A 27,077-nucleotide genomic window follows, 5' to 3' on the forward strand; every position below is an offset into this window, starting at 1 on the left:
CATCTCATAATCATTCGCACATATGATTCATGTAAAAATAAGTAACAAAGGTTAAATCATCAAATTATGTTTTTTTTTTTCATAAAATGAAAACAAACAAATCGGCTTTGTCTTGTATATGATAAATGTAAGTGATCAAGGCTATTATGGATTTTTCTACCATGAAATGGTCATCATCCTATCATTCGCAACAACAACATCTTTGATATAAATGATGATGCTATTATTTTAATCCTATTTTAAACAACAACGACCAATGATGATGATAATTATCATTGTATTTTTTATTTTATTTTGTTTGCCAAGAATAATTGTTATATTATCATCATCATTATTTTTGTTTCATAATAAATAACAATAACCCGAACTGAACTGTATATGAAATGAGAGAGAGAGCGAGATTATCTCATGTATTATGTCACATACGAAAGCGAAAATCATAAGCGAAACAAGCAAAATTAAGAATTTTTTTTTCAATTTATCAAAGTTTCTGTTTCTGTATCATTTTTTTCCCCACCGATAAACAAACAAACAAACAAACGCAAATGTTATGCAATTGAATTATGGTTGTGAAAAAAAAATGTCTCTCCTTTCGTTTACTGTGTGTTTGTGACCTAACTTGTGTGTGTGTGTGTGTGTGTAAATGGTCACTTTCAATGGATTTGTTTTTGTTTGAAAATTGATAATCTTTCTCAGAATTAATATATATTTGATGACGAAAAAAAAAATTAAAATTTTTTGTGCGTTTTTTTTCTTCTTCTCCAAATCTAACCATTTGATGATCCATCATTATTAATTCAAAACATCTGGATTGTTTTTATTTGACCAACGTAAAAATTTGTCCATTCAATCATTTTTCTTGTCCATTTTCATAGATTTATTAATGATTTTAAAATTTTTTCTGATTTCTGATTTTTTCTTGATTTCTTGATTTCTGAAACCAAAACAAAACAAAAAAAAACAAAAATCAAATATTTAATCAGACGAAAAAAAAGAGAAAATTAAAGTATAGAAAAAAAATCCATCTGTATCCATACCATACATATATAACAGGTGTGGATTGGAAAATTCATTTCAATTTTTGACTTGATCCTAAATGAACATGAAATGATGATGATGATGAAGAAGAAGAAAAAGAAGAAAAACCAATCATTTCTCGTTCATCACAGCCATCATCATCCACATATAAAATCTTAATCACCAACGTAATGCTAAATTTTCGTTCTTGTTTTTTTTTGTTTTTTTTTTTGTTTATTTATTTAATTTCATTTGTTTCTGTCCATTTTTTTTTTAATTTTCTTCATTTTATAAGTAAGTTATATGCTGCTGCTGCCTCTCTCTCTGCTTTCTGTTGCTCTCCTTATTTTTTCCAACTCTATTTTGTCTCAATAAAGTTGGTTGTATTCGTGGTGGTGGTGGTGGTGGTGGTGTTCACTTTTCAATTAGATCAATGCAGCCCAAAAAAGAAATATCCGTGGTTTTTTTTCTCGTTGCTTTGCTTTGAAACTTTAGTGATTGAAAAAACATCAGTGATGATGATGATGATGATGATTTTTTTGAAAATTTTTTTTTTAATTTCAAATTTTTAAACATTTTGATGATTTGTGTTTTGTGAATCAAAATCAATCTGGATCAAGATCTTGAATCACAGTGTTTCAGTGTGTGTGTGTGACATATAAATTTTAAAATGTTTTTTATCACCATCATCATCATCAAGATCAAGATCTTCATTTATTCTTTTGATCAAAATCTCTCTTTGTGATTGTTATCATCATCATCATCATCATCAAAAAAATGACCCGACATCTTTTTTTTCATGTGTGTCATAATGTAAAAGTGAATCATTAATAACGAATTGATTGTTTTGTATTGTGGTTCAATCAATCATCAATCATAGTGTTATATATCGATGATGACATGGTTTTTTTTCTAACAAAAAAAAAAACAAAACAAAATATGAAATTGTCATCATCAGGAAATTGGTGGTTTTTTTTTGTTTGTTCATCATTGGAGGTATGTTGATGATGATGATGATGATGATCAACATCATCATCGTTCATTGTCCCCAAAATAGAAAAAAAATTGTGAACTGTTTATTCTTGATAGAATGAGATTTTTGTTTGTTTGTTTGTTGTTTGTTGGTAACCACAAATTGAGTTTTAATTTTTGACTCAAAAAAAAACTGGAAAAAAAATTTAAAAATGAATTAGACACTCTCATTTCATCGTGTTTTTTGTTTTTTTTTTTTTTGTTACGAATCGAGTTCAGCCACAAGATTTTTCGTTTTAATTTTGTTTTTTCAAAATTTTTTTCATCAAAAAAAAAAAAAAAATGAAAGGCCCAAATAGAGAGAAAGCTAGAGAATGATTGAGGAATAAATTATCTGCTTGTTGTGATATGTGGCTGATAAATAAATGTGGTGGCCACCACATAACTACATCAATTGATGATATGGTGATATATAACGGTTTCTCTTTATATTTGATTGAAAATCTAGATTCAATCTAGTCATGCTGTGTTTGTGTTTGGCGATTGAATGGATCTGAATATCTGCTGTTCCGATTAATGATTATTATCATCAGCGCACACACACTTTGCCATCATAATTTTAAAAAAAAATTTTAACACCAAAAAAAAAATCCAGTGTCTTTCGCGTGCTACAACGAAATTGATCATCGCCAGCATTCATGAATGCTGGTGATGATGATGATGATGTAATTGAGATCATGATTGAGACCACGACAATGTCCATTTGTTTCTGGATTTTGTTGATCATTTTCAATTTAATAATTTTTTTTTCGGTTTACTAGAAAAAAAAGAAAATTAAGTTGGTTATGAGTGAGATATTTTTGGATCTTACCTGGTTTTTTTTTCATTCGGCGACTATGTGCTGCTGTGAGCACATTAAAACACAACTTGTAATTAACAGATTTTTTTTTCGAAAAGAAAAAGAAAAACCACCAGAGATTAATCATACAGCAACAACAACAAACGACTCTACTACATTGTCATCATTTTTATCATGATGGTGGTGGTGGTGGTGGTGGTCAAATTTATTTTTCCAAAAGAAAAAAGAAAAAAAAACACTGAGAAAAGAGAAAAACAAAACGAACCGAATAATCGGGTGACATTCTCCTTCATTTTTTTTTTTGCAAACAAACAAAAAAAAATGTCAACATCATCTGTGAACATGAATGTATTCGAATTTCGAACAATTAGCGGCAAGTTTCGTAAACAAAAAAAAAAAACATTTTCTCATCCTCCCTCCCTGCTCTACAACTTCATTCGTGAATTTTTTTTTCGAATTTCATCATGATAATTTTGTTTTCTTTGTTTTTTCTTTGTTTTTTTTTTTGTTTCGTTGTTGTCATTGTGTCATCGTCATTATATTTAAATTTTCTTCTCTTTTTTTTGATTTATTTGTCTTTGTGTGTGTCTGTGTGCAAATGGTTGTATTTTTTTGTATTTTTCATGAAAAATTTCATTTTTTTTTTACCATTTCATTTATTTATTTATACAGGTTTCTCGTTTTCAATACAACGATGATATGATGAAATCGAAATCGACATTTTATTCAATTAATTTACATGACAAACAATTGTGTCTGTTTTTTACGTCTGTTTCGAACGATTGATCAAAAAAAAAAATCAGTAACAGCATAAAAAATGTTTGATTCGTTTACAAAACGATATCCATTTTCATCATCATCATCATCATCTAATAATACATCCACATCGATATCGAAACGAAAATCATATTCAAAAACAACAACAACGACGACGACGACGACGAAAATCAATGAAAATAATCATCAATCATTATTGTCGGTGGATAATTATCGCCGTACCGATATTGATGAACAACGACAACAACAGAAACAGCAGCAGCAGCAACAACAACAACAACAACAAAACGAACTAGTCAAAAATTTAGATTTGTAAGTAGGATTTTTATTTTGCTTTTGCCTTTTTTTTTATTTCTTTTCTTTGAATAATGAGTTACAAAGTTTTTTTTTTATTTCCAATTCGAATAATCAATGAATTTTTCTGGATGATTATCTTCCCATCCGATCCGATGATGTTGATGATTCTGAAATTTTTTTTTTGAAGTGAAAAATGAAGAAATTCCCTCCTTTTTGCCATCGTTTTTTGTCCGTTGTTGTCAAAAACATTAGAAATTTGATGATGATGATGATCATCATCATAGCTAAATCCATTTAATCTAGTGAAAATGGGCAATGATGATCTAATCATCATTCAAAATGAAAGCAAAAATAAAAATGACCAAGTCAACCATGATATCAAATTATTAGATTGATCAATCAATGAATGTGTGTTGTGTACGCATCCATAGATAGCAGTGCATAACGTAGAGAGAGAGAGATGGATGGATGGATGGATCGAGTTTGATTAATTTGTTGATGCTGTGTGTTTTTTTTTTTTTTCGTTGTTTAGAAAAAAAACTAGGTCCAAATTTTGAAATTTCAAATGTGAAAAAAAAACAAAATTAAATCACGAAAAAAGATAGAGATGGAGAGAATCTTTGATTGAATATGAAATTTTTATCAACAAAAAAAAAAGACGAAAATTCAGTTCACTTGACCACAACAGAATGAAAATTGATGATGATGATGATGATGATAATGGGCAAGTTTTTGAAAAAATTTTTTTGAAAAAAATGAACATCATCAACAACAAAAAAAGTGGAAAATTGGTCAAAAAAAAAATTGTAGTTTATTATGATGACGATGATGATGACCAACCACCACCACCACCACCACCATCAACATGATTTTGATGGACCATTGATAATTTCTGAAATGAATTGTGTTTGTGCATGGTGATGAATGTGCACAAAGAGAAAAAGAGAGAGAGAAACAAAATTATTCAGCCACACACACACACACAATCCATTCATCATCATCATCATCATCAACAACAACAATATTTCTGTGAGAAAAAAAATGAATCAATCCTAGAATCATCCATTCTATCACAGAGAAAAAGATGAAAAATTTCTGTTGAGTATTGTATATATCCATTGTATGTTGACAATTCTTACTTGTTGCTGTTTGAATACAACAAAAAAAAATAAGCCGCATTTGTGTGTGTGTGTACTGTTTTTTTTCATTTTGCTTCAAAAATTCTATTGTTATAAATCTTTCCAGGAAGCATTTCATCACAATGATGATGATCTTAATTTTTTTTTCCATAATAATACCCTGTGAATTACACTTGTGTATGATAAAAAAAAATGGTCATCCAGATTTCCGTTGACATTTCGTTTCATTTTCATTGCTTTGTTTCTATTCTTGGTTGATGATGAACACACAAACGTTTAATTTGTGATTTGAAAAATTTTTGATTCATTATGATGATGATGATGAAATGCTTATTACCGGAATAATGACGTGGTTTATATAATGAAAACACGATTATCCAGACTCAACAAAAAAAAAAAAAAACACAGACAGCTTAAAAGCTAGACTAGATAAGAAGAATAAGATGGAAAAAAAATCATAACCAAAATACCACTTGACCATCATCTTGATGTTGGTGATGATGATGTTTATGTGTACTGTTGGTCATAGGTTCGCTCTCTCTCTCTCTCTCTAGGTCACGCTATCGTTTGGATAAAAAAAATGAGAAGAATTCATCATCATTAGGTTTGTTCTCGTCGGTTTCGTGTGTGCGTGTTCATTTAGTAGTCTGTTTTTTTTCTCATAACCTGTATTCATCATTAAATTTTTTTTATTATTATTCATTCAAAATATATACCGTTTTAATTCAATTCAATTTAAATCAGAAAATAAAACTAGATTAGTAGTAGTCACATGCATTGATTCCGGTTTTTTTTCTCATCATCATCATTGAATCTGAATGATGGTCATCATGATGGAGTTGAAACACACACGCACACGATACAACAATTTGGTGGTGGCTCCTGTGTGTGAACCAGAAATAAAACTGGCTTAAAATTTATTACATCTAAGAAATCTTTTTCTGTTTTTCCCTCCGCCCCCCAATCAATGATGACATTTTATTCGTGTGTTTTAATCATTCGTTTGTAAATTGGAAAAAAAACAATCCTTTTTCTTCTTTTTTTTGCGTGATAATTTCGATCCAATTATTTTTGTTCATCCTGTGTATAATAATTGTATTTGTTTCATGAGTGGGATTTGCATCGATTATGAATTTTTAGGATTGAAAACAAAAAGTTTTTATTCCAAAAAAAAGAGGGAAAAAAATTTCCATCACATAATGATGTCCAAATGGTGTGTGATGACAAGTTTCGATTTTGATGATGATGAGGATGGGGCAGCAAATTTTTTTTTATCTTTGCCAAAATTACAATATAATGGTGCGAATGTAAATCTTCCCCAACCACCATCATCATCCACTTGGATCCGATTTTACAATGAAAATTATCCATTGTTTTTTTTCTTTTTTTTTTCGTTTCCACAAATGTTTCAATGCTATTTACACATTCGTATTTTTTTGATGATTTATTTTTTTTTTTTTGGTCATTGCATTGATCCATTTCATTTTTTTTCTGTTTCCCACAAACGATCCAAACGAAACTAATCCTATTTTTTTATAATATTTGTAATGTAATGACCGATTATAAATATATATGGCCATCAATACCACCACCATCATGATGGTGATGATGGTTGTTGTTACAATCATCAAATTCGGTGACATTATCATCATAAATAACAAAATTGCTTTGTTTCATTTATATACGTGTGTGTGTGTGTGTGTGAGGCAATAAATCAAAATGGATTATCAACGAAAAACAAGCTATTTAATGACAACAACAACAACAACAAAAATTGTAACGAATTACAAGACAATAGGATCAATCACACACACACACACACACCTATCATCAATGACAATTTTCATTCATTTCGTTTTTTTTGTTCCAGGAATCATTAATCTGAAGCAGAAAAAAAATTTGATTGCAAAATTTTTTTCCTCCATTTTTTCAATTTGATGAAAAATGTCCTGTCTTTTATGTTTCATTTCTCGGTGTATGTGTGTGTGTGTGTGTGTGCGTGTATTGATGTTTGATGGCCAATAATTCATTTTATAACTGATAATTGATTTTTTGAACACATCAATCACCCACAAAAAAAATGAAAAATTCATAACCTAAAAAATTATTTTTAGTTCGGGTTTAAATCAATATGTGAAGAAAAAAAAACTGATCGAACAATATGGGGCATTGGAACAAGAAAAAAAAATTTTTTTTTCAAATATTCAATATTGTTATATATACCTGTGAACGATATATTGTTTTTTTTTCATTTATTATTTTGCCCCTTTTCAATCATCATCAATATCAATCAGATATTGATTGATTGATTACCAGAAAAAAAATTTCCTAATTTTTTTTCTCCTCTTTTACGCACTCATCATCATCATCATCATCAGGTGAACAAAATTGATGGCTTGTATTTTATATATATACACACACACACAGGTAATCAAAAAGAATTGCACTAAAAAGAAAAATCTCATTCGATTCGGTCCATTAAAAAATAGAATGTTTAGAAAAAAAAAATTTTTCAATTCAATTCAATCGATGAACCAATTTTTTTTTTGTTTTTTTTTTCGTTTCGTTTCTTTTCTGTTATTTCATGTTTCGATCGACATGCTCGTGACATGAAATTTGATTTCGATAATGCATTACACCTGTGTGTGTGTGTGTGTGTGCACATTTTAAATTTGGTGGTAGTGGTGATTGTGGAAAATCATTTTCTATTTTGGTGCATCAATTTTTTTTTTGACATTCTTTTACCTGATATATATATGACTGAACTAAAATGATATAACAATGGCAATTTTAGATAAATTGAACTGTTTTTTTTTCAATATCAATTCCCATTTTCTGTTGTTTGATCTTCAATCAATCAATCGATCGATTGATGATGATGATGACGATAATAATGATAAGGGCCGGCAGCATGTCAACCACCACCACCAATGTTCAGCTGTTTTGTGGTGCCCCCTTTTTTTGCTGAATGAACCGAATAATACTGTTAGTGATAAAGGATTGAAAAAAAATGAATGGAAGAAAAAAAAACCAATCAATCGATCTGATCAAAAAAAAAATCAATTGATTGAATATATTAAACATGAATTTTTTTTTCGTCGTTGTTGTTGTTGATCAAATTTTGTGATATTAATGTCTGTGTGTGTGTGTATGTGTGTGTGCATCGATCCATTCATCTATTCATTTATAATAAGCATATTTCATACCAGCCCGAGAACAGGCGCTTCGCGCCTGTCCTGGTCTGGCCCTGCGGGGCTGACTCCTTGACGGTCAATATAACTGGATACCCGCAGGTGTGGCGGCTGCGCCGCCCCCCCTGCTTGGTATCCAGTCAAAGGTATCAATCCTTGACGGTCAATATAGCTGGATACCCGCAGGTGTGGCGGCTGCGCCGCCCCCCCTGCTTGGTATCCAGTCAAAGGTATCAATCCTTGACGGTCAATATAGCTGGATACCCGCAGGTGTGGCGGCTGCGCCGCCCCCCCTGCTTGGTACCCAGCCAAAGGTGTCAATTTTAACGCTTCATGTCTGACGGTGGGTTTCTATGCACGGCGTGTTGCTTCCAGCCTTCGGTTTTGTACCGCAGGGTCAGCCATCACTTGTGCATTGCACCTGATACTGTTGAAAAAGTTGCGTACACCGAACAGCATAATTATTATTGCTAATCAAAATAATACGATATTTTTGGTATAGATACTGTGGTCATTGTTGATATTTTCCTCAATTTCATGAACAAAAATCTTCAGATTATTAGGATTTTTGCAGCGGCAAAAAGCCACATAAATCATTCCATGTTGCAATACTGGTGTAGGAAGGTACACACTTATTTTATCGAAAGATTTCCCTTAAAACATTAATTAATTGTCAGAGCAAAAGCCAATACGACAGGAAATCGTCCACGAACCAATTTAAATGGTAGCTTAAGATCTCGATCGTTTTGCTGCAAAATGAATCATAGCCTCCTTGTCAATATTCGAGCTTCAATGCTGCGTCTATTTACAAATAAACGCGTGCCATTGAGCAAACCACTTTGTGGTTCAATATTGCGACTGAACATGATAATCGATCCAATGTTTAATCCAAGTTTGTGTCTATAGATCCTATAGGATAACCTTGTGGGTTCATCGCATGAAGACACTCAACATTGAATCGTCGACCGCTGTGGTTTTCTGCAATATCGTAAATGCTCCATTTTCTTTATTTTAAATGAAAAAAAGCTATCAGGTATTTTATGTATAATCAGGTTAAATAACCGGAATAACTTACCAAGCGATGAGTAGATAATAAATCATGAAAACAAAAACACAGAACAAATCATTCCAATAAATGCAGTCTTCAAGCAAGATTTCATCATCAAATACACACTCACACAGGCACTCAAAATGAAAATCACGTGCCACATGTATTATCACAATAATCAATTCGAAAAATTCGAATTCGAACTCTTTCTATGTTCTATTGAATGACTGCACCATCTATTGGATGCAAAATCTGCAGCAAAGTGTGCTGAGCTAGAACAATGAAAAAAAGCTTTGTCAAAGCTACATACCACAGAATGCGTTTCTTTGGAAGCGACTTCTACTTCTGAGCTGGACGAACTGTTCAGCGGCATTCAAAAGTTTTCCCGCATGCTCAGACACACACACACACACAACACACACTGAGTAGCTCATACCAAATAGTTAGGTTTGTACTGAAAATAAGTAGGAATGTCCAGCTCGGCTTCGCCGCATTAAATGCCAAGTTAATACACAGTGCCAGTACACAGTGCAAGCACTTGGCGAGTGTAAAACTTGCAGTTACTCACAAAACGCTTAGCGTCATAGAATAGTAGATACACAGTGCCAGTACACAGTGCAAGCACTTGGCGAGTGTAAAACTTGCAGTTACTCACAAAACGCTTAGCGTCATAGAATAGTAGATATATGACGCCAAATACAGTTTTTCTGGATGCTAATGATGAAATTGGTTGTTTTTGTTGCTGTTCTTGTTTGAAGATCAATATAAAAAATTTTTTTTCTTTTATTGTCGATTGAAAATGTTCGTGTGTGTGTTTGTGTTTGTTTGTGTTTGTGTGTTGTCAAAAGTTATGAGATCAATGTTTGCAAAAATCTACATCGTCAATCAATTGTTGTTGTCGTTTTTCATTCTGTACAGAGAGAATGACGATGTTTTTTTTTCTTCATTCATATGTATTTTAATTTATATTCAAAATGTTTGCATTTTTGGTGTTTTTTTTTTTGATGTAGATGTGTGTGCAACCCGTTAATTATGTATTCAGATTGACAGATAATCGACTTTTGTGTTTGTGTGTGTGTGTGTGTAAGTTTTTGTACAGAGCTGCTGATTTTGTTGTATTGAACGTGAACAAAGAGAGAGAGAGAAGGAGAAGAATCGATCATTGATCTTCAGTGTATTTTTTTTTTCTTTGCTTTGCTTATTATAGAACATTGGCATTGCCATGTATCGTTGTTGTTGTTCTAATCATCTAAACATCATTTTGAATTCAGAATTTAGTTAGTTCAATAATGATGATCGAGTCAACACAACAGATCATATAAATCCATTGGATTTTTGTTTCTTTTTCACCCGTTAATTATCCATTTTTTTCCTGCAAATTATAAATGACCATTGTTTCAATTTTAGTTTTAGTTTTCTTTGGTCAACTTTGACCTTTTGGTAGTAGTAGTAGTAGTAGTAGTTTTGTGGTAGGAAAAATGAAAAAAATTCATTTCCCCATCAGCATGATTTTTTTCTTCTAATCCACTGATAGTCCATGATCATCATATTAATAAACAGAGGATTATGACAATGATCTTTTTCACATTGATAGACAGGCATACAGACTGAGTGACACAAGCATAATAATTTTGAGATGTGATGTGATTTTTTTTTCTTTCTGATCGAAGTAATAACCCAACAACCAATGAAAAATTGTTGATCATTGGTTGTTACTTTTCAAAAACTGAAACTAAAAAAAAAAAATCAAACTTCAACTTGAATCATTGAACAACAACAACCACAATGAAGGGAAGAAGGAAGGAAAAAAAATTTTTTTTTTTTTTTCGTTGTAAAAAAACATGACAATTTGGTGAATGTTTTTTTCTTTTACTTCCCAAAATATTTAGTCAGCTATTGATCGATTGATAAATTGATTTTTTTTTCTATCGGCATGATGATGATAAACCAAATGGTATCAATTCAGTTGGTCTATTTCGTGAATTTCAATTAATCAATTTCCGACGTCAAATGTTTATTGAGATGACATGTGAATGATGAAGAAGAAACAGAAAAAATCCATTTGGATAATTGATTATTTTTGTGTGTCCAAAACATCATCATCATCATTATTATGATAGCCAGTTGGTTAAGAAAAATTGATTGACAAAAAAGAAGAAACCAGGAAAACTTTAAAAGTCCGATGACCATTACGCATACGCATAAATATGTCGCACAGTTAGTTTCAGGTTTTTTTTTGTTGTATTGCCAACATTCACATGCATGTCATTCAAGATTTTTTGTTGTTGTTGTTGTTATTTTCTATGTTTGGTAACAAAAGAAGAAAACTCGATTCTTGAACAACTCGAATTTTGGCTAATATATAAAAAAAATGAAAAAAAAACTCGTTGTCCATCCATTAACATGATGATGATGATGATGATGGGCCGGTTACCTCGGTTTTTTTTTGGCGTTCATTCACACATTTGAATGAAAATATTCACATTTTGGACATTTTTAATGATGTTTATTATTATATCCCTTTAAAGTTTAACCATTTTTTATGCAAAAAAGGCAGCCACGTCCAATCATCATTATCATTATTATCAAATGGCTACTTATATGATTCTTGTGTGTGCTGTGTGTATTTGTCATCATCATCATCATCACATGATGTTGATGTTTTGAAAAAGAATTTTCAAGGAAAAAGAATGTGAAAAAAATAAGAAAAAGCAACTTTTGATGATGTTTGAATCCATTCAAAATTTTTTTTTTTATTTCTCCATTACTTAATCGCTGAGATTTTATTTATTTTTTTTCATTTCTTTTGACTTTTTGAAAATTGAATTTTTTTTTCTGGTTAGTTCAATAGAGAGTGAGTGAGTGAATGAATGAGGTGGGGAAAAAGGAAGTGACCAATAATGACAACGACAACAGCAAAAAAAAATCAATCGAGGGGTTTTTTTTTCTTCTCTGAATACATTTACATTTCATTTGGTTTTGCTGCTGCCATTTTTTTTTCATTTATCATGATGATGATGATGATAATAAGGCGAATCTAGCAGTTTAGTTTAGCTGTTGTTGTTGTTATTGTTGTTGTTGTTGTTGAACAACTTGTTGCTTCAACTTTTTTATTTTACAGCAATAGAAATAGCAAACACCTTGTTTGATCATTCTACGTCATTGTTGTTGTTGTTGTTGAATATACCTGTTCCTTGTTTTGGCCATTTATACTACCACTCTTGTTATATTTTGTTTGAAATTTTTTTTCCTCTGGTGGTTCATCGGTAGTGGTGGTGGTGGTGGTGGTTACCTTGAACAACAGCAGCAAACAGAGAAACAGAGAGGCTATGTGTTTGTTGTGAATGTTGAATGAATAATGGGGAAAAAAAATATAAAAAAAAACATTGGCATATGCAAAGACTTGCCATTTGCAAACACCACACACACACACACACACATTGAGCTAATTTAGAGAAAGATTGAATTTTGAGATTCGAGTTTTTTCTTTCTTTCTTTCCTAACTACATTAAATGCATAGTGTGTGTGTGTTGTTGTTGTTGTTGTTGAGAAGTTGGAAAAAAAGAGCCAAAAAAAGTTTCATGAACACACACACACACAAATTGAAGCCAGTCATCATTATCATCGTTGTTGTTGTTGTTGTTGTTGTTGTTTTGCCATTCGATCCGTATGTGAATGAATGAATGAAATTTTCGTAACCCATTCAATTTGATTGTCCACTGTTATAAATTCATTGAAAACAAAACAACGAAACAATTCAACAATTCCCCATTTGAACATCTGAAATATGAACTTTTTTTTTGTCTACATTTATTGATTAAATGACAATCCACCTGTTGAATGTGATAATCTTAATGATTAAAAAAAAAACAACTTGAAACCAACTGTTACATTTCTGTTTGTTTGTTTACTTGTTTCAGTGTGTGCGTGCGTGCCTATTTGATATTTGCCAGGAATTTGTTTTTTTTTCCCGAAAAAAAAACCATATTCATCCATGTAGCAATAAATTCAATGTAAAGATGTGACATTGACCATTTTTGTTGTTGTTGTTGACATCTTATCGATGTTTGTTTGTCTCACTGGGCTGTTCGTTTGTATGTCTGTATGTCCTGATATCTGGTTTTATTTTGTGCCGCATTTTTTTTTTACCACGATGATCATACCAATAAATGGTCGATGGTTATAAATTTTTCCATTTACCTACACACATAAACCACACATATGTGCAATATAAATGTTGTTGTGTTGTCAACATCCAAAAAAAAAAAAGAAAAAAAAATTGATCTAAATCACCTGGTACTTGCATACAATAATAATAATGATCTCAAGTGTTCTAATGTCAACAAATGATGATCATCAATCTCTACAAATAGTAATTTGAATCCTGATCAATAATCATTGACATCATGTTGATGATGATTACCACTTGTTGAATTGACATCAACTGTTTGTATGTGTATATGTGCTCTTGTTTCGAAAAAAAAAAACAAAATTCTTTCTCTTTAAATGTCATTGTGGTGGTGGTGGTTGTTGTTGTCGTTACCATGGTCACCATTTTTTTTATATTTGGATTAATATTTTAATCAAAAAAATTTAATCGTTTTTTTTGCGCTTGTCTCTCTGTATCATATCATCATATAGTTGTCATTATCGTAATCCACACATCTGAATGAGAGAAGAAATCCAAAGACAATTTCACATTTTTTTTTTCTTTTATTTGTCATCCTCGTCATCATTATCATCATCATAGAAAAATTTCAGTGTGTCTTTGTGTCATTTGATGTGTTTAATTTTTTTTTTGTTTTTGTTTTTTGTCTTTGAAGAAAAAAAGAAAAAAATTTTCATTTTTTTTTCGGAAAACTAAAACTTTTTTTTTGTCATTTTGTCTCAACTTCCTGCAAACTTTTTTGTTTCCATTCTCTTTTGCACACCAACAATAATATCTTATTTCATTTTTCGTTTTTTTTTCACAAATATTTTACTTGATTACATCGACAACAACAACCGAAAACGACAACTGACCAACCAACCAACCAACCAAACAACAACAACAACAAAATGTTTCGTTTTCTATCCAAACGTTTTCGTAGACGTACTACCGGTGCACGTCCATTGAATCAACAAGAAAATGAACAGGAAAAACTACGACAACAGAAAGGATCATTACATTGTAAAGTGATATTATTGGATGGTACTGATATGACATTATATATGAGAAAAAAAAGTTTTGGTGAAGAATTATTTAGCCGTGTTTGTGATCATATTGGTTTATATGTTGAATCAGATTATTTTGCCTTACAATATACTGATACAAATTCTCAACTACATTGGTTAGATAATACAAAAGAATTACGTAAACAGGTGAAAATTGGTCCACCATATACATTTCGTTTTAAAGTGAAATTTTATTGTTCCGATCCAAATACATTACGTGATGAATATAGCCGATATCTATTCTTTTTACAGGTATGTAACAAAAAAAAATGCAAACCTATTTTTTTTCTCTATTTATCTATCTGATGATGATGATGATTTTCATCGTCGCTTCAATCAATATTATCATCATCATCATCATCGACAACCTGTCGATGCCTGAAAACAAGTTTTGAAGAGGCCCTAGAACCTTGGCCATTTTTTTAAAAAAATTTCGACCTTGTCAATGTCAGATGAAATTTTTTTTTTGATGATCGTTTGATGGCCACACAGTTAAAAGTAGCTAAAAAAAATGCTGTGTGTTTAGAATATTCGATTATTTGAGAATTGAAATTTTTTTCCCGTTTGTTTTTTTTTTTTTGTTTTGTAATTTTGATCAAATAATCATTCAGGAAGGAGAATCTATTTGTTTGTTTTGTTTGATCGATTTTGTTTGATCAATGTTTGTAATGGTTCATGAATTGTCGACACACAAATGGCCCATTTGATTGATTGATGAGTGAATATTTGTGCAAGCATTTCAAGCTTTATTTTCATTATTATTTATTCATTTCATCTAGTTTTTTTCATTCTTTCTGCTCTCTGTAATTGACCATAAATCGATTATCGGTCAATGTTTAAAATTATTATTAACATCGTCATCAAATTCGATTAGATTTGATTTTATTTTTCATCATCATCATCATCATCGTTCTTGGCTGCTTTAATTTTGTAATGATTGTGAACATTAGTATAAAACAACACAGCCCCGACAACAACAACAACAACAACAAGCTAGTCCTTGAATTGATTGAATTTTTGGTATTGTTTCAAACGAACACGAGAGATAGAGAGAGAGAGAATGTTTGTCTTGTTAGTCAAATTGTCATGTTTCTTTTTTGTTCTTTTTCAACGAAAATAAAAAAATTCACAAACAACAACTTGACCATCCATAACCGACGCCTTGATTTTTTTTCCTTTTTTTGTGGATTTTTCCACATTTCACATTCACATTGTTTTTGTTGTTGTTGTTGTTGTTGTTGATCAACAACAAAAGATTTTTTCGAAATCAAAACGACAACAACAACGAAAAAAAAAATTTATTTGAAATTACAAACAGCATCAGCATCTGTTGTTGTGATCATAATCCATAAAAAAAATTGATGAGCCAATAATTTTTTCGAAATAAAAAAAAATTCGATTGGTTTTTTCTCATTTCTCTCTCTCTCTCTCTCTCTCTCTCTCCCACTCTCTCAGATCATAATAAATGATAATTTGTAATGTGTTGTTGTTGTTGGTGGTGTTGGTGATGGTGATGGTGCGTGAATCATCACTAAAATTATGAAAAAGTTTTTTTTTTCTTTTTCATTTCCGAGTTTTTTATGATTCAGTTGTCAATGGGATGTTGTGTTGTTGTTGTTGTTGTTAATTCATCCATGTTGTTTTTTTCATTCAGAATTAGATCTGGGATAAAATCAAAAAAAAACACTTCCTTCTTATCATCAACTGATGATGATTAAGATTAATTATCGATCAAATAAAATGAAAATGGCACGCGTTGAAATGTGTGTGTGTGTGTGTGTGTGTGTGTGTGGATTTGATTGAAATTTGATTTTTTTTCCAATTTCATTCCATTGAACTTATCTATCGATTTTTGTTTTCTCTTGTTGAATTTTGAATATAACTGGATTAACAACTGTGTGAGTGTGTGTTTAACGCCTCGGGTTTTTCATTTATTTTTATCTATTTTTGCTAATTAGAATCAATCAATCAAAAAAAAAAAAAAAAAAAAAAAAAAGAAATGAAATGAAATGTTTATTCGACACCACTCATATATGAAACCGAATCTTAATTATTAAATTTTTTTTATTTTGTTTTTTAAATCTAAATGAAAAAGAATTTTCGATTAACACAACTGTGACATAAATGGTAAAAAAGTTATTATTTATGATGAAATTTTTTTTTTTTTTATAAACAAGATGATGATGAGCTTTTTTTTCTTTCTTTTCTCCAAACACACAAATACGAAATATCCAATTACGAATTACGAAAAAGTTTCTCTTTCATCTTCAGTGCTCATCTTTTTCATTATATAAAAACATCCAAAATTGTTTGTGTGTGTGTGTGTGTGATGAAGAAAAGAGAAAAAAAATTTTAATTTGACTTGAATTTGAATGAAAATTGAAATCTTTCTTTGACAATTTTTCTATTCAAATTTTTTTTTTTTGTTGTTGTTGTCGTGGAATTCAATTTAATTCAAATCCATTATAAGTGGCTTTTATATGTGTAGCAAACAAAACAACAGATCAAATCAATCGTGTAGCGCATGCTGTTTGATCATCATCATTTACTATGGTGGCCAATCATGATTGATCTGTTTTTATTGTTTTGTTTTTCTTGAATTTGATCAGTTTTTTTTGGGATTCTAAAAATTCCTTAGATTTTTCATTTCTTTTTCTTTTTTTAGAAATGATACAAAATTTTTTTTTCCATTTCATTGTCATGGCCATTGACTTTTTTTTTCTTTGATCCGGTTTTTGGTTTTTCTTGGGTAGTGGTTCTCAGATTGCATGTGAAAAGTGAAATTATTTTTTTTTTCACATTTTTTTTCTTCGAAAAAAAATAAAATAAAATTCCTAGTCGTCTGTTTTTTCAGTGATTTTTTTTTCTTTTTTGATCGTGAGATTGTAACTTGTAGTCATCTGTTGATTCAAAATCAATGAAAGTTCAATGAATTTGGCCAATTTGTATGGTGAGCAATGAAAACAAAAAACAAAAACATTTCATGCGAATCAACAACAATGCCTTTTTTTTTTGCCACCTGATCATTTGATGTCAGATGAAATGAACAGTAACAAACCTTGCCCATCTTCAATCAAACAAGCAAACAAACAAAAAAATCGCTTGTCAACAACCTGTCACTTTTCGTTTTTTTTTCTTCTATACAATGTTTGATTGTGAAATCAAAATGATGAAAATTTCTTCTTTTTTTTCACCCCCCCCCCAAAAAAAAATTAAATTCTAGCTAAAACAAGATGTATTAAGCGGAAAATTACCATGCACCGAAGAAGTAGCGGCAACATTAGCCTCATTTTCATTACAATCAGAATTTGGTGATTGTGAAAATGGTGAACATGATCTCGTATTTGTTTCGGAATTTCGTTTTATGCCAGGCCAAACCGAACAATTGGAACAACGAATATTGGATGAATGGCGTTCATTACGGCCAATATTACCGGATGATGTTGCTGAAAATAAAAAAGAATCATTAAAAGCTGCATTATCAATGGATTCAGCAACAGCTGAATCTAATTATCTAAATAAAGCTAAATGGCTTGAAATGTATGGTGTCGATATGCATACCGTTCTTGGTAAGTGTAGGATTTTTTTTTCTATATTTTTTTATTAAAATGTCATAATGTTCAATGTCGATGGATGTTGCTTAATTTGGTATTGAACCACACACACGCATATGCATGCAGATGTTTAGCCAAATTCAAAAGAAATAGCCTCGAATCCATTGGCTACATAAACACACACACACACATGTCAAGAAATCAATATTTTCATTCTTTCTTTTTTGATAACACAATTTCCATATCGTAATTTAATAGATTTTTTTTTTCATCAATATTCGATTGATTTGTAATTAAGGCCAATCATTATCATCATCATCATTATTGATGAACAAATTTTTTAATTATCATACACTATAGTTGCTGAACGTGTAAATTCATTATTATGACCACCACCATCATTATTATTTATTATTTATAATCAAAATGGCTGAAAATAACGTCAAACAGCGTTTCATTTTTTTTTCTTGCTTGATAATATTAATTAACACATGGTCCATTATTAAGTGTGTATGCTGCTGCTACGTTACCACGTTTTTTCCCTCTCGGTTTGACAATCTCAAGTTTTCATTGATTGTGAGAATTTTTTTTTGTTTCACTTCTTTCAATGTATTTTTTCTTGTTCCATCGATAATGTGTAAATTGAACAATGGACCATTCTTTTTTATTTCTTTTGCTCCCATTTTTTTCTTAAATGATGAAAAAAAAACATCCTAAATATTAATGCTAGTTTGATTGGGTGCCATTCGGTATCATCACCACCACATCTCACATCATCATCATCATCATTTAATTGATTTCTAAATTTAAAAATGAAAAATCTCCAGTTCATAGTTTTTGGTCTTTTCTCCTTGATGATGATGATGATAATAATGATGTGATATGATAAGAAAATAGGAAAAAAAATTATTCAAACAATAGATTCGCTGGTTAAGTTTAGTGTGTGTGTGTGTGTAGTATTTACCTTACTTACCAATTATGGTGATTTTCATTTCTAAATATTACCATCAAATGATGATGAAAACATGAAAAAAAAACGAAATCGAGATTAGGTCGTCGTCGTCGTCGACATTATACATTCATCATCCAATTGATTGGTTGTTTTGTTTTTGTTTCTCTCCTTTGGAATGGAATGAATTTTTTTATTTTTATTTTGACCATTACTGACCGATGAAGCTCTATTATTAGCATTCCATTTATGATGTATATCATCTTGATATATAAACCGTTAATTGGAAGTCATCATCATCATCATCAACATGTGGCAGAATAGTATAGTGGATATAATAATGTCCGTACACAAATACACGAATTCGTGACTTGTGCTGTTTGACCAATATCAAACTAAACTGATCATCATCATCATCATCTCCTTTATCGATGTTGTGAGTGAAAAATGAGAAGAAATTTTCCACTAATAATAATCAATTCAACAAACAAACAAACTACAACAACAACAACAATTAGTCCATAACGAACGGAAATCCTGATTTTTGGAAATTTTCGAATTTTGAATCATTTTTTTTTCTTCATTTCTTTTGAATTCAATCGATTTGATTCACATAACAAATTGATGATTTCCACGCGTTTTTTTCTTGTTGTTGTCCTAAAAAAAAATCCATTGCCGCTGTTGTTGTTGTTGTTGTTGTTGTTTGTAACATTCCATTCATCATTATTATGATCCTACTTGTTTTCGAATGATACAGGTGCTCGGAAATTGTTGTTGTCAAAGTAACATCACACACACACACACACACACACAATTGTTATTTGTGATGATCAGATTTAGATTTTGTTGATTATTGCAACGATTACTTGTAATCAATATTTTTTTTTTTTATTTTGATAATGGACACCAGTAAATGTTTTTCAAGAAAAATTACATGTCACCAAACAACAAAAAAAAATGTAAAAAAAATATGATTCCGGTCACACACACACACACACACACACAAACAAGTTCAATAACACACACACCAGACAATCTTTTTGGTTAAAAATCAACATCGCATGACAATCGATTTTTTTTTCTATACAATGGTCCACTACACTACCATACACGGAAGAGTTTATGATGAATAAATTATTTGTAGATGTGTTGCTGTTCGTGTGTTTGTGTGTGTTTTTATCTATAAACGAAATGGAATGAAATGTGAAAAAAAAGAAAATTTTATCAAGTCATTTGTTGCTGTTTTGTATTATCATAGAAAATGGAAATGTGTTTCTCAGGTGTGTGTGTATGTGTGTGTGAGTGTGTGTGTGTTTGAGTGTTTCGGGAATTTTGAAATACTGTTTTTTTTTCTTGCCTGCTGAATGATGATAGATTGGATGTGGATCGATCGATGCATAATAAATTCAAAATGAAAGCAGACAACAACAGCAAAATCTGTTTTTTCACCCCAAATTTTGATTGATCTCTTTTTTTTCTCTTGTCCATTTCATTTCATTTCATTCTCCTTGGATTGATTGAATTTAAATCACAAAATCTTGTTTTTTTTTTCTTCTTATTTTGATTTTTAATTATTGTTATCCAGGGTGCAAATGTGTGTGTGTGTATGTTTCATATTTTTTTTCTTCTCATTATAATTATTATCTAATGTGCTCGATCTTCATATAAAAATGATGATGATAAGATTGGTTTTTCTTTCTTTGTTTTCTTTGTGGTTTGTACTTACTAACCTAAAAACAAAAATGAATTAAAAGAAAATCAAAAAAAAAAATGAAAAACAGATTATCATCATCTATATTGGATTTACATGGTTTTTTTTCCTGCTCAAACATATAGCACACACTTGTTGATTACAACTGAACAACAACAACAACAACAGAAAAAATTTCACCCGAATTAAGGTGTTGTTTCCACAAATGGCCAATAAACCAAAATAAAAAAAAACACTATGTATCTGATCATAATCATGATCATGATGATGTTGATCACGACCTAAAACCAGATGAAAACAAAAAAAAAAATAGAGAAAGAAAGAGATAAACAATGACCTTGTGTACCTTATGTGTGTGTGTGTGTATTCACTTGTTGATTCTAAAAATATTTTTTGTTCCTCTCTTTTTTATTCATTTGGCTAATTTGGATTCTCTAAACCAGCCTGTGATTTCAATCCACATCAAAAAAAAAAAATTGAAAGCAAACATTATTATTATCTTCTGTGTGTTTTTGCTCATCTTGTAACAATCGAAAAAAAATCCTTTTGTTGTTCTGTCCAGTTGTTTATTTTTTTTTTTTTTTTTTTTTTTTTTTTTGGTTCAACCTCAAACCATAGAAGGATTGTGATCTAAATTTTGAAATTGTCTACCTTTATATGATGTGATGTGATTCGTAATTTTTAATCTTTTCTTTTCTTTTTTTTCTATTTTTATTATCTTTTCCCATATGCGACCCCCCATAAAACAAAACAAAACAAAACAACGAAAAAAAAAATTTAGGTAAAGATGGTAATGAATATAGTTTAGGATTGACGCCCACCGGTATATTAGTGTTTGAAGGTAAAACAAAAATTGGCCTATTTTTTTGGCCTAAAATCAAAAAACTTGATCTACGCGGAAAGAAATTGATATTGGTCGTTGTAGAGGATGATGATGATGGCCATGATGAGGAGCACACCTTTGTTTTTCGTTTGGTAAGTAATCTTTTTTTTTCTGATCATCATTACATTTTTTTCCATTCATTTTTTTTTTTTTTTTTGATTATCATCAAAAAAAACTCCCATTTCATCATCATCATCATAATTCGTCATCCGTCACTATGGTCAATCAGAAAGAGACAAAGAATGAAAAAAAAGAAAAATTAATGTTGTTGTTCATATCAGATTCGATACAGATTTTGCGGTTTATATGGCGGCCACACACACACACACAATACACGCGTGTGTGTTTGCCTGTCATACAATATAAACACGCACACCCGTAACTTATTTATTTTCATACACACACACACACACACCTTTTTTGTTGTTGGCTATGTTTTGTAACAGCAAATTTAAATTGACCTACTCCTGTTTTTTGTTTTTGTTGTTGTTGTTGTTGTTGAAAAAAAAACATTTAATTTATTCATTTATATATGCACACATAATTCACCAAATACGGTATAGATCAACACACACACACACACAACGTGTGACAATAGATTGATTAATTATTATTCAGAAATATCGAAATCGATCGATTGATTCAGATTTTGGAAAATTTATTCGTTTTTTTTCTTTGAATTTTTTTCTCATCCATCCAAACAACAAACAAACAAACAAACGAATCAAAAATCGAAAAAAAAATTTACGACTTGTTTAACACCATGTGATGTGTGTTCTTGTCGAACATTATCATCATCATCAATAATCATAACAATAGGATTTTCTTTTTCAATAGAATTTACTTGGTTATGTTTTTTTTTCTTTTTTTTTTGGTCATTATCATCAAAATAAAGGGCAGCAATATAACAAAGCAACAACGATAATAAACAAAACAAGCGATGAGTAAAAATAGAATTTTTTTTTTTTTTTTTGCTATAATAACCCCACATGTAGACAAAAAATTGAATTTTTTTTTTCTTGAAAGAATGTGTGTGTGTTTTTGTATTCTTCATTTGAATCGAGGTCGAAAAGAAAAATATTAACCAAATAAATAATACAGCAGACCATAATAATCAACCATCATTGAACATTTTAGGTATATTCGTCGTTGTACAAATATTTTACCTTCAATTCATTGTTGTTGTTGTTGTTGTTGTTGTTGCCTTTTTTTTATTATTGTATGATGATGGTGATGATGATGATGATTTTTTAGGGAATATTTTCTTTTTGAATTGAAATTTGAATATATTTTTGCCTTTTGTTATCTATAGATAATGATGGCCGTTTCGTTTTTTTTTTGTTGTATTTTTTATTAATTGTTTGTATTTTTGTTTTTTTCATTTTTATTTTCTCTTATTTAAAAGCATACATCAAAAACATCGAAACATTTATGGAAATGTGCTATTGAACATCATGCATTTTTTCGACTAAAATCTCAACCACAATTTGAACGTGGTAAAACAAGACAAAGTTTCGTACGAATGGGTTCACGTTTTCGTTATTCCGGTCGAACACAATTTCAGGCAATCATACAGCAACAGAAAACAGCACAACAAGAAAGTAAACGTAATTTTGAACGACGGCCATCACAAAGGTTTAGTCGTCGTTCAGTTAAATCGATTCATGGTGCCAATGCTGCTGCTATTGCAACTGGTACCAGTATACCAGCTAATTCATCGACAAATTTCACCATTACAAGTCCATCGATAATGAATAAAACTTCTATGGCCATTAATAGTCCATTGGTCAAATCGGTTGTTATTGGTTCAAAAATGATGGAACAATCAAATAGTCAGACATCGGATAAATGTCATAATGCTAATAATAATAGTAAAATCTTGACATCTACAACAACAACAACAACGACAACGACAATGACGAATAATAAATCAATAGCAGCCACATCGGATACATCGATTCCATCGACATCATCATCGTTGGCGTACGAACAAACATCACCAGAACAACGTCTTGATAGCCTGATTAAATCACTATCAAAAGCCGATCCTATTGTCAATACTAGCAATAATAGTGTTGAACAAAAGACTGAAATAATGGTCAATATTTCCAATGATCATCATTTTAATCATTCAGATTTTGATGACGGAGATGATGAAGAGGAATTTGGCAGACGATATTCTAAACGAACAAACATTACGAATGTTGTTAAGAATTTAAATTCGAACGCTAATCACAATAGCAGCAATAATAATAATGGTCTCATTTTGAAACAAAAAATGACAAACATGGATGCTATGAATAATAATGTACGACTGGTGACAGCAACAACAACAACAACAACGACAACATTAAATACATCCACAACAACAACGACATCAAATACATCTCAACGACAAATAAATAATTCAAATTCAATCACCTGTAATAAAGCAAAATGTAACATTTTAAAAGCAAAAGAGTTACAGAAAGAACATGTTTTTGTTGATGGCGGTGGTGGTGGTGGTGCTGCTGCTGCTGATGATATATGTGCTACTTGTAATGGCGTAGGATTAAATGATTCACAACAATCATCAACGGCAAAAATTTCACTTAATGGTTTCAACAACAATAACAACCATAATAATAACAATCGTAACATTGGAAATGGTAGCACGACAACAACATCATTTGGACAAAAAATTCAGACAAGCCTAGATGATTCATTTGAATCATCTAGATCCAATGATGATGATAATAATAATGGTGATCCAACAGGTGGCCGTGTATCAAGCTCTGAAAATGAGACAATTATCAATGAAGATGATGAAGAGGATATGATACCATTGATTAATCGTCCAGATGAGAATAATATAACAATCATACCGGTTAATAGTGGTGCTGATCATGTTCATAATATAACCGGCACAGCCTTAAATAACAATAGAAATGATAATCGTATGATGACAACAATGACAACTACTAATCATTCATCACGTCAATGGAAAAATATTAATAATAATAATAATAACTGTGATCAACAACAACAACAATCGATTATCGTACATAAGGCTACTAAATCATTGGATAGTGGTTCAATTGTGGCACAAAGTAATCTATTAAAAAATAGTAATAGTTTTACAAATAATTCCAATACAAATGGTGGCCGTAGTGATGGTGGTGGTGGATTCTGTCCAAAATATCCTAATGGAGGAAGTAGTGGCCTTAGTAGTGGCAGTACAAGTAGTAGTCAAAGTAATCTTCAACCATCAGATGATTCATCATGTCGTGAATCATTGTCACCATCACCAGTTCTTGTTGAAACATCATTTGCCTGTGCAAATCCGATTACTAGATCGGTTTCTGTTCTCAATAATAACAATAATAATAGCGGAACTACCGGTCCAGGAATCCATAATTCTAATGGTGGAATCAACAATAATAACAACAACAACAACAACAATAATAATAATAATAATAATAATAACTCACCATATATTGTTTCAGCAACCTGTGATTCAATGAAACGTAGTACATCAATGAATAATCATCATCATCATCATAATCACCACCATAATCATCATCAAACGGCCAATAAACGAACAGTAATGACTACAGAATTATAGAATAGAATCGATTTTATAATTCTACATTATTCAAAGTGATATTTTTGTGTGTGTGTTTTTGTTTGTATATTTTTGTCCATATAATTTTGTCATTTTGACCAAAAGCAATCAGTGTTTGTATTGCATCTTATATATGATGAATTCTAATGTTAAATTTTTTTTTCTTTTAAAATAGTCTAAAAATTACTATGCCATGAATTCAATTCACTTGATGTATTTTATATAATATAAATATTTAATTAATGTCTTTATGTTTTGACATAAAAAAAAGAAAGAAAGAAAAATTTGTTTGCATCCATATTTTTTTTTTTAATAATTTATTTATTTAGAAAATAAAAATAAATCATCATTTATTGATTGATTATTGATTATAACAATAATCAAAATCCAAGTAATCCTTTACAAGCTTGATGAATTTTTGGCTCTAATCGATATATTTGACGGCCACCACTTTTAGCTACTGGCAATGGCCTTATAAATGCAATTGGATAATCACAAACAAATACATATGGGCTTTCAATTTCACATTCAGGATATTGTTTTCGATAAATTTCTTCGGGTAAACAATCTTCAATAATAACACAACCAACAATCACATCAGTTGGATAATTGCGTGGAAAATTTTTATTACCTAAATGGCTATAGAATTGTTCAACATTTTGAATTTCTTCATCGCTGGGCATTTTATGTGCAGCATAAATCCATAAACGTCCTTTGAATGGACTATACCATGTACGGCCTTCGAAACGTTTAATACCGGCCACCAATAATGATGCATATGGTTGACGAATTGCCAAACACATACCATGATCATTCAATCTTTGCCATTTCAGTGTCCTGTACACGATGTTCATATTCATTCATTTTTGAAACCATTTTTGGCAATATGATAGATTTGTCTGGAATGATTAGAATTAGTGGTTTTCATTCGATTTTTATTATTATTATTGCCACCATTGTTTTTGTCATGACCATCAATCGTATCCTGGCTTGGAACATAGATAGGTGGAGGCAGACTTTTCTTGTCCATTGTCTTATCATCATTATCGATGAAATATGATGATGGTTTTAGCTCATAATCAGTGGTAATAGTACTCAGTTCTTCCAATTTACGGTGTTCATCATCAATATTTTCAATTACTGATTCAGTATAATCACTAACGGTAAGATTATTGAAATCAATAGCAATTTTATCGATTTTATTGAATTTATTTTCAACAATATAATCAACACGATTGGCAATGGCTTGACGATTTTGTTCAGTGATAAAATTCTGTGATTGTATAGTAAAATAATCGACCTGATCATCGAATACTTTGGATCGTGCGACAGATTTTTTATCGAATTCCAACAGTTTATTTTTATGTTCAATTGCTCTATCAAGATTTGGATCGTTCGTCAATGAAGCAGCAATTTCTCTTAAACTTTTTTTTGTATTCAAACAGCTGGCCACTTGATCCATAAAATCCAAACGTGCACCAGAATCAGCTAATTGTTGCACTTTCTGTATTGCTTCATCGGAACCGGATAATAGTTGATCACGTTCTTGTTTGTTAAGGACAAATGTTCCACATGTAAAACATGGTCCACTGCCTTCTTGTTGACAAACAATACGACCACAATTAAGGCAATTATTGATCAATTCATGTTTGCTTGCCTCACACATACATTGTCGACGACCATCCAACAAAAATGTACCCAATTCATCGACAATTTGGTTGAATTGATTTTTCTTTTTGTTTTTCATTTTATTGTATACAAAATTATCAAATTATCGAATTACACAAATCAAATGGTGATGAGAATCATTATTATATTTCGATGATCACATCAAACAATAGTCTAATACGATCCAAACGCAC

At 30.6% G+C, this 27,077-nt stretch overlaps 2 protein-coding genes across 4 annotated transcripts; one reads left to right on the forward strand and one right to left on the reverse strand.

Moving 5' to 3' along the window:
- Nucleotides 1-1,402: 1,402 nt before the first annotated feature.
- Nucleotides 1,403-25,610, forward strand: LOC124497551 (uncharacterized). 3 transcript variants are annotated; one of them, XM_075728565.1, is made up of 6 exons: nucleotides 1,403-2,013; nucleotides 3,521-3,937; nucleotides 14,391-14,766; nucleotides 17,738-18,083; nucleotides 21,510-21,703; nucleotides 23,017-25,610. In XM_075728565.1, the coding sequence occupies exons 2-6, from the start codon at nucleotides 3,666-3,668 to the stop codon at nucleotides 25,213-25,215; spliced, it is 3,387 nt and encodes a 1,128-aa protein (XP_075584680.1). In that variant the 5' UTR covers nucleotides 1,403-2,013; nucleotides 3,521-3,665; the 3' UTR covers nucleotides 25,216-25,610. The 3 variants fall into 3 exon arrangements, with proteins under 3 accessions (XP_075584680.1, XP_075584681.1, XP_075584682.1); XM_075728566.1 differs by lacking the exon at nucleotides 1,403-2,013 and adding an exon at nucleotides 2,709-3,449; XM_075728567.1 differs by lacking the exons at nucleotides 1,403-2,013; nucleotides 3,521-3,937 and having other exon boundaries at nucleotides 12,735-14,766; nucleotides 23,017-24,826; nucleotides 24,902-25,610.
- LOC124498938 (activating signal cointegrator 1) lies at nucleotides 25,516-27,067 on the reverse strand. Its single transcript, XM_047062771.2, is given in 3 exon segments — nucleotides 25,516-26,027; nucleotides 26,029-26,115; nucleotides 26,117-27,067. Coding segments are annotated over 3 exon segments (1,365 nt in total). The 5' UTR covers nucleotides 26,963-27,067; the 3' UTR covers nucleotides 25,516-25,595.
- Between the last annotated feature and the right edge of the window lie 10 nt (nucleotides 27,068-27,077).

Source organism: Dermatophagoides farinae, chromosome 2 (genome assembly GCF_024713945.1).
Source record: "Dermatophagoides farinae isolate YC_2012a chromosome 2, ASM2471394v1, whole genome shotgun sequence".
NCBI lineage: Eukaryota > Metazoa > Arthropoda > Arachnida > Sarcoptiformes > Pyroglyphidae > Dermatophagoides > Dermatophagoides farinae.